Source organism: Rhinopithecus bieti, unplaced genomic scaffold, assembly GCF_001698545.2.
Source record: "Rhinopithecus bieti isolate Rb0 unplaced genomic scaffold, ASM169854v2 scaffold_11488, whole genome shotgun sequence".
NCBI lineage: Eukaryota > Metazoa > Chordata > Mammalia > Primates > Cercopithecidae > Rhinopithecus > Rhinopithecus bieti.
The window spans coordinates 1,511,047-1,525,231 of NW_016806879.1; the positions used below are offsets into that span (position 1 = coordinate 1,511,047).

Consider the following 14,185-nt stretch of genomic DNA (forward strand, 5'->3'; position numbering starts at 1 on the left):
ACAACAGAAAATACATATTTATTAAAAATAAAGTTAGTTTCATGATGACAGTAGAAAAATAACACTATGAGCTACTAAAAACGTTCTGGAAACTCAGTCTCCGAGGACTGGGGTGAGAGGCTTTCGCATCACTCTGGAAACCCACCAATATGAGGCTCTCTGTGCTCATGTGGGACAGGTATGGCACAACTCGTACAGGTAGCACGTGGCTCAGGTCCTGCTTGAAGCCCAAGGAGCCTAGATGGTCCACACGAGATGCTCTGGCCACGGTGACCAAAGAGGAGAACTTGAGGTCAGCAGGGGACTGGTTCTGAGAAGGGGCAGGATGGGAATAACCTTGCCCGTCCCTATACCGGAGTGTAGAACAGTCTCTTGAGCTGATGGTCCTGGTTTAGAAGATGGTACCCACTGGCCTTATGCTGAGTTGCTTGCCCAAATGTCTGTGCTGAAGAAAAGCCACACAGCCTTTCTCAGGATAACTTGCCCCACCAATTCTCACTGGTGTGGCTAAAGTACCAGAAGCAATATGTGTGGTGTTAGCCTGATGGGCTGCTGGCTGAAATTCTGTACTTCAAATCCTGTCCATACTGATGGCAGAAAGAAAGAAAATGTTAAAAGACCAGTGAATGAGAGTAGCTGGCCTCAACTGTTCTATATTCCAAGTCTCCTGGCCCCAAAGAATAGGGAGGGTATCCTCCCTGAGTGGGAATCGATCTACCTACCCTAAACAGGAAGGCAATCCAATAGCCACCCCTTTCCCCCCCTCTAGAGAAAAGTCTTCTAGATCCCTTAGGCTTCAGAAGAATACTGAATCCCTCCCTGGGATGGGAACCCAACCCTCTAGTGATGAGAAATGGTCCCTCAGCGAAGCAGTACCTGGAGAAAGCAGCCAAGGTGAGCACCTCAAGTAAAAGCTCTGAGCCACAGAAGAAGAGCAAGATACCGTTCATGATGGCTTCCAGGCGGAGTACATAGGTCTGCAGCAGCAGGTAATAGGAGGCCATCATGGCAGATGGGAAGGTCAAGGCCACGCTAATACTGAGTGGCATCTTTCGTTGGCAGAGGTTTCCCTTTGTACCTGTGTCAGACAGAACCCATGGAGTCATCTCCAAATGGTCTGCTTTTCCTGGCCCAGGGGAAAGATGTGGGAGATGTGATGGAATGGCAAGGCACAAAAAATGATCCTGAGTGGGGGTGTGCAGATTTATAAATGGGGTCCCACTGTACTGAAAGTTTGAGGCTTGGCAGAGTTACAAGATTAAAGTCACTTAATCCAGAGGTCCTGCTTCCAGTCTGGTCCCCACTCAAGGGACAATGGGATCTTTATTTGGGAAAAAAATTTTTTTTTATTATAAAAATAATATATAATCATTTAAAAATTTTCAATGGCCGGGCACGGTGGCTCACGCCTGTAATCTCAGCACTCTGGGAGTCCGAGGCGGGCGGATCACAAGGTCAGGAGATCAAGACCATCCTGGCTAACACAGTGAAACCCCGTCTCTACTAAAAATATAAAAAAATGTGGCTCAAGCCTGTAATCCCAGCACTTTGGGAGGCCGAGACGGGCAGATCACGAGGTCAGGAGATCGAGACCATCCTGGCTAACACGGTGAAACCCCGTCTCCACTAAAAAATACAAAAAACTAAACGGGCAAGGTGGCGGGCACCTGTAGTCCCAGCTACTCGGGAGGCTGAGGCAGGAGAATGGCGTAAACCCGGGAGGTGGAGCTTGCAGTGAGCTGAGGTCCAGCCACTGCATTCCAGCCTGGGCGACAGAGCGAGACTCTGTCTCAAAAAAATATAAAAATAAAAATAAAAAAATAAAAAAATTAGCCAGGCGTGGTGGTGGGCACCTGTTCCCAGCTACTCCAGAGGCTGAGGTAGGAGAATGGCGTGAACCCAGGAGGCGGGGCTTGCAGTGAGCAGATATCACGCCACTGCACTCCAGCCCGAGGAACAAAGTGAGACTCTGTCTCAAAAAAAAAAAAAATTTCAACACAGAAAATAATTTTTGAGTATATAGAAAGTGAAAGGCCTCCATGTCCCTACACCCTGAAGATTATTAGAGAATGATGTGTATTGTTTCAGATTTTTTGTATGTATATATTCACATATTACTATTTATTATTATAAAAATAGAAGCATACTCTACATCCTGTTTCGCAACTTATTTTTCCCCACAGACATTTTTCCACACACATAGCTACCTTAATTTTTTTTTTTTTAGAGTGTTTCATTCTGTCACCCAGGCTGAAGTGCAGTTGCATCATCATAGCTCACTGCAGCCTCAAACACCTGGGCTCAAGGGATCTTCCCACTATAGGTACACGTCACTATGCCCAGCTAATTTTTTTTTTTTTTTTTGAGACAGAGTTTCTTGTCACCCAGGCTGGAGTGCAATGGAGTGATCTTGGCTCACTTCAAACTCCACCTCCCAGGTTCAAGCGATTATCCTGCCTCAGCCTCCCAAGTAGCTGGGATTACAGGTGCCCGCCACCATGCCCAGCTAATTTTCATATTTTTTAGTAGAAGCACTATTTCACCATGTTGGCCAGGCTGGTCACGAACTCCTGACCTCAGGCAATCCACCTGCCTCGGCCTCCCACAGTGCTGAGATTACAGGCGTGAGCCTGGCCAATCTTTTTTTATTTTATTTTTTGTCTCACTATGTTGACTAGGCTGGTCTCGAACTCCTGGCCTTAAGCAACCTTCCTGTCTCAGCCTCCCAAAGTTCTGATTACAGGCATGAGCCACTGCACCTGGCCTTAACTGTTCTTTTTTATTTTTAAATTTTTAAAATTTTTTTATTTTTTGAGACAGAGTCTAGCTCTCTTGCCAGGCTGAAGTGTAGTGACGCGATCTCAGCTCACTACAACTTCCGCCTCCTGGGCTCAAGGGATTCTCCTGCCTTACCCTCCCTAGTAGCTGGGATTACAGGCACACGCCACCACACCCAGCTAATTTTTGTATTTTTAGTAGAGATGAGGTTTCACCATGTTGGCCAGGATGGTCTTGATCTCCTGCCATCGTAATCTGCCTGCCTTGGCCTCCCAAAGTGCTGGGATTACAGGCGTGAGCCACTGTGCCCAGCAACTGTTTTTTTTTTGTTTTGTTTTGTTTTTTTTGAGGCGGAGTCTTGCTCTGTCGCCCAGGCTGGAGTGCAGTGGCCGGATCTCAGCTCACTGCAAGCTCCGCCTCCCGGGTTCACGCCATTCTCCTGCCTCAGCCTCCCGAATAGCTGGGACTACAGGCGCCCGCCACCTCGCCCGGCTAGTTTTTTTGTATTTTTTAGTAGAGACGGGGTTTCACAGTGTTAGCCAGCATGGTCTCGATCTCCTGACCTCATGATCCGCCTGTCTCGGCCTCCCAAAGTGCTGGGATTACAGGCTTGAGCCACCGCGCCCGGCCAACTGTTCTTTTTTAATGGTTATATCTAAGTCCGTTGAATCAGTCCCGTAACTTATTTAACAATCCCATATGGACAGATGTTTAGTTTGTTTATAGTGTTTTGATGTTACCAAATTTTTGGCAATAAACATTCTCATATAGCTATCTTTGCATATCTGTGGATTTTTTTTTAAATCTAGTTTTAGAAGTGAAATTGTTGGGGCTAAGAGTAAAATATTACATGGTAATAACTATTACTGAAAAGAGTTGTACTAAATTAAATTACCACAAAAGTGTATAGCAATCTGTTCCCCACACCCTAATACTGGGTGTTATAAATCTTTATCTTTGCCAATCTGACGGGTAAAAATGTTACTTTGTTTCAATTTGATTTTTATTAGTGAGTTTGAGCATCTTGTCAAGTTTTACTGGTTCTCTGTAATTATTTTTACATGAACTGCCTATTAATGTCTCTTACCAATTTTTTTTTTTTTTTTTTGATTCTCACTGTCGCCCAGGCTGGAGTGCAGTGGGTCATCTTGGCTCACTGCAACCTCCGTCTCCTGGGTTCAAGCGATTCTCCTGCCTCAGCCTCCCGAGTAGCTGGGATTATAGGCACGCACCACCACACCCAGCTGATTTTTGTATTTTTAGTAGAGACGGGGTTTCACCATGTTGGCCAAGCTGGTCTCAAACTCCTCACCCGCCTTGGCCTCCCAAAGTGCTGGGATTACAGGCGTGAGCCACTGCGCCCGGCCAATATTTAAAGTTATTTTGTCTTTTCCTTAGTGATTTATGTGAGCCTTCTTTTATCCTTTCTTATATGTTGCAAGTAATTTTGTTCCTAAGTTTGTGCTTTAACATTTATTTCAGGGATGACATATTCTAACAAATAAGGGTTTTGCTCTGTATTTCTGGGATTATAAAACCTGTCCTACAGGCCAGGCATGTTGGCTCATGCCTGTAATCCCAGCACCTCGGGGAGGCCAAGGCGGGAGGATTGCTTGAGGCCAGGAGTTTCAGACCAGCCTGGGCAACGAGACAAGACACTGTCTCTACAAAAAACACAAAATGAGCCAGGTATGATGTCGCACGCCTGTGGTCCCCGCTACTCAGGAGGCTGAAGTTGGAGGACTGCTTGAGCCCAGGGCTTCAAGGCTGCTGTGCGTTATGATCGTACCACTGTACTCCAGCCTGTGACAGAATGAGACCCTGTCTCAAATAAATAAATGTTTAAAAAACAAAATCCGGTCAGGTGTGATGGCTCACACCTATAATCCCAAGCACTTTGGGAGGCCAAGACAGGTGGATCATGAAGTCAGGAGATCGAGACTATCCTAGCCAACATGGTGAAACTCCATCTCTACTAAAAATACAAAAACTTGCCAGGCATGGTGGCGGGCGCCTGCAGTCCCAGCTACTCAAGAGTCTGAGGCAGGAGAATTGCTTGAACCCGGGAGGCGGAGGTTGCAGTGAGCCGAGATCGTGATACTGCACTCCAGCCTGGGAGACACAGCGAGACTCTGTCTCCAAAAAAAAAAAAATCTGGCCAGGTGCAGTGGTAATCCCACCACTTTGGGAGGCTAAGGCAGGCGGATCACAAGGTCAAGAGATGGAGACCATCCTGGCCAATATGGTGAAACCCCATCTCTACTAAAAATACAAAAATTAGCTGGGAGCAGTGGTGAACGCCTGTAGTCCCAACTACTCGGCAGGCTGAGGCAGAAGAATCGCTTGATCCCGGGAGGCAGAGGTTGCAGTGATACGAGATTGTGCCATTGCACTCCAGCCTGGCGACAGAGACTCCATCTCAAAAAAAAAAAAAAAAAAAAAAAATCCTACAGAGATCCTTATTCAGAGAATTGTTAGGGATCTTAGTACTGATCTGTGCAGGATACGCTGCCTACCCTGACATGGAGTTACAACTGAACCTGTTCCCCCAAGAATACCAGTGAGAAGAACCAGGCACTCCTTTTGCTGTTAGGCAGCTGGGAAGGTATCATCTAATATCCCATTCTATTGCCCATCTCTAGCCTTACAGAACAACAAACAGGTAAATCCTGACCCAATGTAAGAAGCAGCAACTTGAAACTTCAGAGAGGGAGTAATGGGATATACAGATCCAGTCTCTGATAGTCAACCTAGGTTATGTACTTTTCTTGTTAATCAAGTTACAGATACCAGCTTGTCTCATAAAGAGTGGAAATATTCTCTGGACAACACTCACCAAAAAACAGGCGAATTACTTCAATTCCAAGATAAAGGAGGAGCATCACCACATCCAGTACTAGGTTAGCTGTTGGATATGGTAGCAGGACACCTGCCAATACAAAAGCCAGAGTTTGCAAACAGCATAAAACAGCACCCACAAGAACTGCCACACACTTGAGAAGAAAGAGGACATCAGTCTCAGCTTTCCATGAGCTAGTTGGTGAAATGTGGGCATTATTACAGCTGCAGGATACATAAACTCACAGTGTGACCCAGGCTCATTATTATGCTATTTTACTCCTAACTCCAAAAGACTCTGGGGACTCCACTCTCCAGAATGATTGGATGCACATGGGTACACGGGCCACTGAATCGTTTCTAAGGGTCATCAATGGGCTTACAGTGGAGCTCAGCAAAGACGAGTGATGTGGGCAGAGTCAGAATGGAGAAGCCCACATTCCCCAAACTCAAGAAATTCTTGCTGAGGGGCTGCCTATGGAATCATACTCAAAGAAGCCATCTGATGAGGAGGCCTGCCTTGCAGCGACAAAGAACTGCAGGGGGCAGAAAAGAGAGGAAAATAAGAAGGTTCTTGGTCCGGAGTTGGCTCTGAGCTGAAGTGGGGAAGGGATGCTGTCGTCAAGCCCCACGCCTTCCTTACCTTTATACAGAAATATGAAAAGTTCCAGTAGGAAATAGGTAGCATTATACCACGCGTTCAGAAAGAACAGGATTTCCAGCGGGGTGGAGGACAACCGTTTACCTGAAACAGCAGCATAGAAAAGTGGGATGGGCAGGAAGGTAGCTCCCTCTCTGCTCCTATGGGTTGGTGTCTAACTGGGGAAACCAGACGCCGCAACTAATGGGACTGGCCACCCAGGGGCACTTCTGGTTGCTGATAATGAGGGGCGAGGGTACGGGGTGGATGTGGAGGGGGCTTCCCTCGTTTCCCAGGAATCACCGTGAAACTCGACTCTTTGGCTTCAGGAGTAAAAGTCAAGAGGTAACTCGCAGCTGACAGACATCTCAAAGATCTCACCCTGTCACTATTTGGGAGGGGAAATTGGGGCGTGGAGACCAACAGATTCGTACCTGAGCCATCCTAGAAGTGGCCCAGCCAAGGATCTGCGGCTATTTGAGCCACGCACCTTGAAACCTTCAGGGACCCGGGTGGGCGGGTCCGCGGAAGCCCGCTTTGGACCAGGGAGGCGCGATGCCCCTAACGCTACAGAATGGAGGGTTTAGGTCAAGCTCTGGGACAGAGGTGCGAGGGAGGGACCAAAGGGAAAGGGACCAGCGACTCACACACCTCCGGAATCTCACCTCGCGGCGCCATCTTCAGTCCCCGTGGAAACTGCGTACGCTGCCACAGCGGCTCCCGGAGCAACGCGGCGCTGCCGGAAACAGGGATTGAGCGGCCGGGGTTTCCGGCCCCTCTGCCCGCCCGCGGCACTCTGTGGTCACCCGGAGCCGGACGAGCTCGGGCCAGACTGCAAGTGGCCCCCGCTCGGATGTCCTCTCTCCAGACCTAAGGGAAAACAGTGACCGCCCACGATGCCGTCGTCTGCAGGAGCTCGGGGGTGTGGGGTAGGACCCTGGAGGCCCTTGGGCTACCGGGCGTTGGGCGGAAGTGGCCAGTTGTGACAGTGTTACCAGGAGACTGGCAAATAGGTCCTACTCCCACGATTCCCATTTTTCGACGGAAGACGAGAAACGGTGTGAGCGACGGATATCTGCAAATGCGGGATGGGAGTTAGCATTGGTCTTTTCTGCGGCCGATTTACCTACCAGGTAGAGACACTAGGGAAATAGAGCGTCCTTTCCAGGAGCACACATAAAGAAACTGAAATGAGTCACCACGCGATCCCTAAAGTGGTGCAGTGGGAGCTCAGAGGACAAAGCGCTCCCAGGTGGAAATCTAAGTTAGTTTCCAAGAGACGGCCTGTGAGCTGGGCTTCAAAGCCTGCCTGATTCGGATTTGCAGCGGTAGGAGCGTGTTGCTGGCCGGGCTTAGTGGCTCACGCCTGTAATCCCAGCACTTTGGGAGGCCGAGGCGATGGATCACCTGAGGTCAGGAGTTCGAAACCAGCCTGGCCAACATGGTGAAACCCCGTCTGTACTAAAAATACAAAAATTAGCCAGACGTAGTGGCGCGCGCCAGTAGTTCCAGCTACTTGGGAGGCTGAGGTAGGAGAATCGCTCCAACCCAGGAGGCGGAGGTTGCAGTGAGCCGAGATTGTGCCACCGCACTCCAGCCTGGGCGACAGTGAGACTCTGTCTCAAAAAAAAAAAAAAAAAAAAAAAAAAAAATGTTGCTGCAGGCAGGGAAGTGCAAAAAGAAGGGTTTTGAGAGGACTCAGGTTGACTTGACTTGGCTGTTAGCCCGTTTGTCAATCAGGGTACAGCCGGAAACAGATGGCACGCTCCAACCAGGTAACCTGAGGAAAGTGACTAGGCTTTATTTTATTTATTTAATTTTATTTTTGAGACGGAGTTTTGCTCTTGTCACCCAGGCTGGAGTGCAGTGGCGCTATCTCTGGTCACTGCAAGCTCCACCTCCTGGGTTCAAGCGATTCTCCAGTCTCAGCCTCCCAAATAGCTGGGATTACAGGTGCCCCCCACCACACCCAGCTAATTTTTTTTTTGTATTTTTGGTAGGGACGGGGTTTCACCATCTTGGCCAGGCTGGTCTCAAAACTCCTGACCTCAGGTGACCTGCCCCCCTTGGCCTCCCAAAGTGCTGGGATTACAGGCAGGAGCCACTGCCCCCGGCCAAGAGTGACTAAGCTTTAAGCCAAGTGCTGTACCCCTGGCTAATTGGGATGGGGTGGGGCAGTAATTGTTACTTCTAGGCTTAAAAGGGAAGGGCCTGAAACAATTCCCTGAAGCTGGAGAGAGTAATATGTGCATAGAAGGCCTTGCACTAGGAAACCCCACTCTCTAGGAGGCTAGTGGAGAAATAGCAGGGATCTCCATTTCCCTTCTCCCATCTCTGATCTCTGCTTGTGTCTCCCACTGGTACAACTTAACTGCAAGCTGGAGAGCAAGGAAGCCCTTAAATACATTTTTTAGGGTCAGTAGGAAAGCACAGAGCACAGAGGTTAGGTGGAAAGGGATCCAGATCCTGCTTCCCCATCTTCGCTGCCTACAAGACGAGACATTAGACAAGTTCCTGCTCTGAGCCTCATATGGAAAGAAAGTGGGCCAGCTGCACCAGGCGCGGTGGCTCACACCTGTAATCCCAGCACTTTGGGAGGCCGAGGCAGGTGGATCACTTGAGGTCAGGAGTTCAAGACCAGCCTGACCAACATGGTGAAACCCCCATCTCTACTAAAAATAAAAAATTAGCTGGGCATGGTGGCACATTCCTCCAATCCCAGCTACTTGGGGGGCTGAGGCATAAGAATCGTTTGAACCTGGGAGGCGGAAGTTGTAGTGAGCTGAGACCGAGCCATTGCACTCCAGCCTGGGCAACAAGAGTGAAACTCCATCTCAAAAGAAAAAGAAAGAAAGTGGGCCAGCTGCTTGTTTTTGTAAATAAAAGTTCTTTGCAGAACTTCATCATGGTCGCTTACTTACATGTTATTATATATTGCAGCTTTCATGCTGTTATGGCAATGTTAAGTAGTTGCAACAGAGACTACATGGCCCACAGCCTTAAATACCATCTGACCCTTTAAGAAAAATTTTGCTCACCTATGTCAGAGTATGCCACAACGTCACAGATGCCAAAAGCTGACAGTGAGGCCAAATTACTGATGGCAAACAGCAGGAACATCAGCATGGCAACCTGGGCCCCCTGCTCCCAAGTCCTATGAGTGACACAATGACCCCAGATGGTGCTGCACTCAAGGAGTTATGCCACAGCTTGGCAGAGCCCAGAACCAAAGGCTCAGTACCTTTTTTAGCAAGCAGCAAATAAAGCCAGGCCCCTTCAGCTGGGGTGGGAGAAATTACACTGTCATCACACTATGGTCACTTTGGTCTACTTAATTGCAATTGCTTGTGTGCTCAGTATCAGGAGACAGACTTTCAGTTTGACATAGAACATGCAGGGATGCGTGGGACCCATATAAGACTGTCCCAACAGCCAGTGCCCTTGCTAAATTGATTATTTCTAGGAGGCTTGTTTTGTACATGATCACATCATCAGTAAATAAAGACATTTTTACTTCTTCTCAATCTCTATACCTTCAATTTCTTTCTTTCTTTTTTTTTTTGGAGACAGAGTCTCGCTCTGTCCTTGAGCCACCGCGCCTGGCCAGATTTTGCTCTTTATAATTTCCTTCTTACTTTATGTTTTTTGTTTTGTTTTGTTTTGTTTTGTTTTGTTTTTTGAGACAGTGTCTCACTCTGTTGCCCAGGCTGGAGTGCAGTGGTGCGATCTCAGCTCACAGCAGCCTCCACCTCCCAGGTTCAAAGCAATTCTCCTGTCTCAGCCTGCCGAGTATCTGAGATTGCAGGTGCGTGCCACCACACCCGGATAATTTTTGTATTTTTAGTGGAGATGAGGTTTCACCATGTTGCCCAGGCTGATCTCAAACTCCTGACCACAAGTGATTTACCCACCTCAGCCTCCAAAAGTGCTGGGATTATAGGCGTGAGCCACTGCGCCCAGCCGGCTTCAAAGTGTTTTCTAATTTCCCTTATGATTTCTTCTTTGACCCATGGGCTATTTATAAGTGTATTTTGTTTTATTTATTATTTTATTTTAAGACAGAGTCTCTGTCACCCACGCTGCAGCGCAGTGGCGCGATCTTGGCTCACTGCCACCTCTGCCTTGCAGGCTCAAGCTATTCTCATGCATCAGCCTCCCGAGTAGCTGGGGCTACAGGCGCGTGCCACCATGCCCAGCTAATTTTTGTATTTTTAGTAGAGATAGGGTTTTGCCATGTTGCCCAAGCTGGTCTGGAATTCCTGGGCTCAAGTGATCCCCCAATGTCGGCCTCCCAAAATGCTGGGATTACAGGCGTGAGCCACCATGCCCAGCCTTATTTAATTTCTGAATATTTAGTGGTTTCCTAGTATGGCAGTTATCAACACATTGCCTCAGCTCCAGATTCACTCTCAGTACCTGTTCTGTTCCATGATAACCAGGTAGACGCTAAGCATTTATCCCGTACAGTGAGTACAGTGTTAAGCTTTGTCAGCAGAGGGCACTAGAGGGCTATTGCAGAAACAAAGAGGCTCTCGTCCGCGTTCCGGTGTGTGCAGCCTTCGGATTTTTCTAAGGAAACCATGGAGGTCAACTGTGACCGTGATTAGTTACAAAAATGATCAATTACAAAAACGAGGACTGTAGTAGCAATGCATATTCTTCTTTGCTTCTTACATGCATGGGTTTATTTGCATGTACTGACCATGTCTTCTTTTTGCCTCCCTTTGTTATTTTATGTACAAATTGTTGGAGGTCAACTTTACAATCTAGTTTTTAGGTACTGTTTAATGGGATCATGACAAATTTGTGGAGTAAGCTAACCAGCTATGGATACAGCGACTGTTTGGACTGTGTGTCTTATTTGGGGGAAGGCTGAGAACTTCACTTTTATAGAGGAGATACCTTGTTAGTAGGAATGTAGCTACTAAGGGAGTTCAAAGTTTGTGTAAAGAGTGCATATGGTAGTGGGTGGCCGGAAGAATGGTCTCTGCCAGTTACCTGTTTTTTGCCTCTCAGCTTCATTATTTACCCTTCAGTGTCTGTTAAGTGATAATAACTGGACTCGAAGCATTTCTCCCTGCAGTGAGTACAATTTTAGGCCTTGTCAGCAGAGGACGCTAGGACATTGCAGGAAGGAAAGGGCTTGTCTTCTGGTTCCAGTGCGCTCCAGCTAGGGGCCTCGCTCCATCGTCCATCAGCAGGGCACGCCTTGGGAGATCTGCTGGTGCTCTGCTCCAGCTGCACGCCCAAAGCTGGCACTCCCTTGGCAACTTTGCCGATCTGGTCTCGGCCCCGTGACCCACTTGCTGTGGACTCCCTGTGATGGTTGCCGCTTACTCCAGGCCCTCCACCTGGGGCAGCTCCCTAACTCTGTGCACCTGCCCCCTAGTCTTGGCTTACCTATGCCACGGATGGTTTTCTCCAAAGCCCTGCAGGCATGGACAATGTACGCCCAAGGCTGTGCCCCCAACTTCCTCTGTGCGTCTGCTCATCAATCTGAGTTCTTGTGCATCCCAGAGGGTTGATTCCCATCCTCCATACCCTGTGTGGACACCCTGCACTCCAAGCACATGGAGCACTCCAGCTCTTTTGATGCATCTGTCTGACAGCCAGGGCTCACCTGTGACCTGGAAGATTGTTTCCTAGCGGCCTCCCAATGCGGGTGCTGTATGCTCTGGGCAGGTGGTGTCCGCATGTGCTCTGAGCACCTGCCCACCAGCCTTAGCTTGCTTTTGGCCTGGAGGGTTGTTTCTTGCCTGGCAACCGTGAACCAGCTCTGGCCTGGGCTAATCAGTGAACTTCACCACCCACCCAGTGGGTGGCATACAGTGAAGTCTGAACCCCAGCCTTGGGGGTGGGGACTCTACTGAGTTTGTCCTTCCTTGGGTACTTTCCTCTTTTCTTCCTGATAATTCCTCTCATTATAGTTTAATACTTTTTTACTTTTTCTATTTTTTTTTTTGAGACGGAGTCTCGCTCTGTCACCCAGGCTGGAGTGCAGTGGCCGGATCTCAGCTCACTGCAAGCTCCGCCTCCCAGGTTTATGTCATTCTCCTGCCTCAGCCTCCCGAGTAGCTGGGACTACAGGCGCCCGCCACCTCGCCTGGCTAGCTTTTTGTATTTTTTTAGTAGAGATGGGGTTTCACCATGTTAGCCAGGATGGTCTCGATCTCCTGACCCTGTGATCCGCCTGTCTCGGCCTCCCAAAATGCTGGCATTACAGGCGTGAGCCACTGCGCCTGGCCTACTTTTTCTATTTTTTTTTTTTAATTTTTTGAGACAGGGTCTTGCTGTGTTGCCCAGGCTGGAGTGCAGTGCCGCAGTCATAGCTCACTGTAGCCTCGACCTCCTGGGCTCAAGCAATCCTCTTGCCTCAGCCTCCCAAGTAGCTAGGACTATAGGCACATGTCACCATGCCTCGCTAATTTTTTCTTTTTAATAGAGACAAGGTCTTGCTATATTGTCCAGCCTGGTTTCAAACTCCTGGTCTCAAGTGATCCTCCTGCTTCAGCCTCCCTAAGTGCTGGGTTCGGCTGGGCATAGTGACTCACTCCTGTAATCCCAGCATTTTGGGAGGCCGAGGCAGCCAGATCAGTTGAGGTCAGGAGTTCGAGATCATTCTGGCCAACATGGTGAAACCCCGTCTCTACTAGAGATATAAAAATTAGACAGGTGTGGTGGCACATGCCTGTAATCCCAGCTACTTCAGGAGGCTGAGGCAGGAAAATCACTTGAACCCAGGAGGCAGAGGCTGCAGTGAGCTGAGACTGTGCCACTGCACTCCAGCCTGGGCAACAGAGCAAGACTCCATCTCAAAAAAAAAAAAAGTGTTGGGGTGACAGGTGTGAGTCACTACACCTAGCCCTAGTAATTTTTTTTTTTTTTTTTTTTTTTTTTTTTTTTTTTTTTTGAGATAGAGTCTCACTCTGTTACCCAGGCTGGAATGCAATGGTGCCATCTTGGCTCACTGCAAACTCTGCTTCCCAAGTTCAAGTGATTCTCCTGCCTCAGCCTCCCGAGTGGCTGGGATTACAGGCGTGCCCCTCCATGCCTGGCTAATTTTTGTATTTTTAGTAGAGATAGGGTTTCTCCGTGTTGGCCAGGCTGGTCTCCAACTCCTGACCTCAGTTGATCCACTTCAGCCTCCTAAAGTGCTAGGATTACAGAGAGTGGTTACCAGGCTGTGTTATATTCTCTCAAAAGAAGCACTACGCTCAGGATGCCCGGCAGTCGATATCTTTGTTTGTGGTCGCTTTGTATGGTAGAATCCGTCGGCTTATGTTGTTTGTTTTTGAGACAAGTAGTCAGGCTGGAGTGCGAACCCAGTGGGCGGTAGGATCTCAACTCATGCAACCTCTGCGCTCTCGCGCATGTGTGTTTCAAGTTGCATCTAAGCTCCTCCTCTAGCAGCCCGCCCGTGTTGTATGTGGCTGTGACTATACATGCCACAGTCCGATGGGCACCAGGCCTGGCTAACTTCTTGTGTTTTTTCAGTAGAGACAGGGTTTGGCCATGTTGGTCAGGTTGGTCTGGAACTGCCCTGACCGCAAGTGAGTCACCCTGCCTTGGCTACCAAAGTGCTGGGATTACCAGGTGTGAGCCACAGTGCCCGAGACTTAATGTTCCTTTTTTTTTTTTTTTTTTTTTTTTTTTTTTTTTTTTAAGACGGAGTCTTGCTCTGTCACCCAGGCTGGAGGTGCACTGGTGCGATCTCGGCTCACTGCAACCTCCGCCTCTGAGGTTCTTGCCAGTCTCCTGTCTCAGCCTCCCGAGTAACTGGGACTACAGATGCTCGCCACCTCGCCCGGCTGATTTTTTGTGTTTTTAGTAGAGACAGGGTTTCACCGTGTTAGCCAGGATGGTCTTGATCTCCTGACCTTGTGATCCGCCCGCCTTGGCCTCCCAAAGTGCTGGGATTACAGACGTGAG

General features: G+C 48.6%; 1 protein-coding gene across 3 annotated transcripts; it reads right to left on the reverse strand.

Annotated features, from left to right (window-relative positions):
• TMEM216 (transmembrane protein 216) lies at nt 1–7,606 on the reverse strand. Of its 3 annotated transcripts, none has more exons than XM_017878457.1 (5): nt 6,922–7,606; nt 6,260–6,361; nt 5,615–5,707; nt 944–1,078; nt 1–587 (listed from the first exon to the last, which is right to left on the reverse strand). In XM_017878457.1, the coding sequence occupies exons 1-5, from the start codon at nt 6,932–6,934 to the stop codon at nt 508–510; spliced, it is 423 nt and encodes a 140-aa protein (XP_017733946.1). In that variant the 5' UTR covers nt 6,935–7,606; the 3' UTR covers nt 1–507. The 3 variants fall into 3 exon arrangements, with proteins under 3 accessions (XP_017733946.1, XP_017733945.1, XP_017733947.1); XM_017878456.1 differs by having other exon boundaries at nt 877–1,078; nt 6,922–7,605; XM_017878458.1 differs by having other exon boundaries at nt 877–1,078; nt 6,908–7,602.
• Between the last annotated feature and the right edge of the window lie 6,579 nt (nt 7,607–14,185).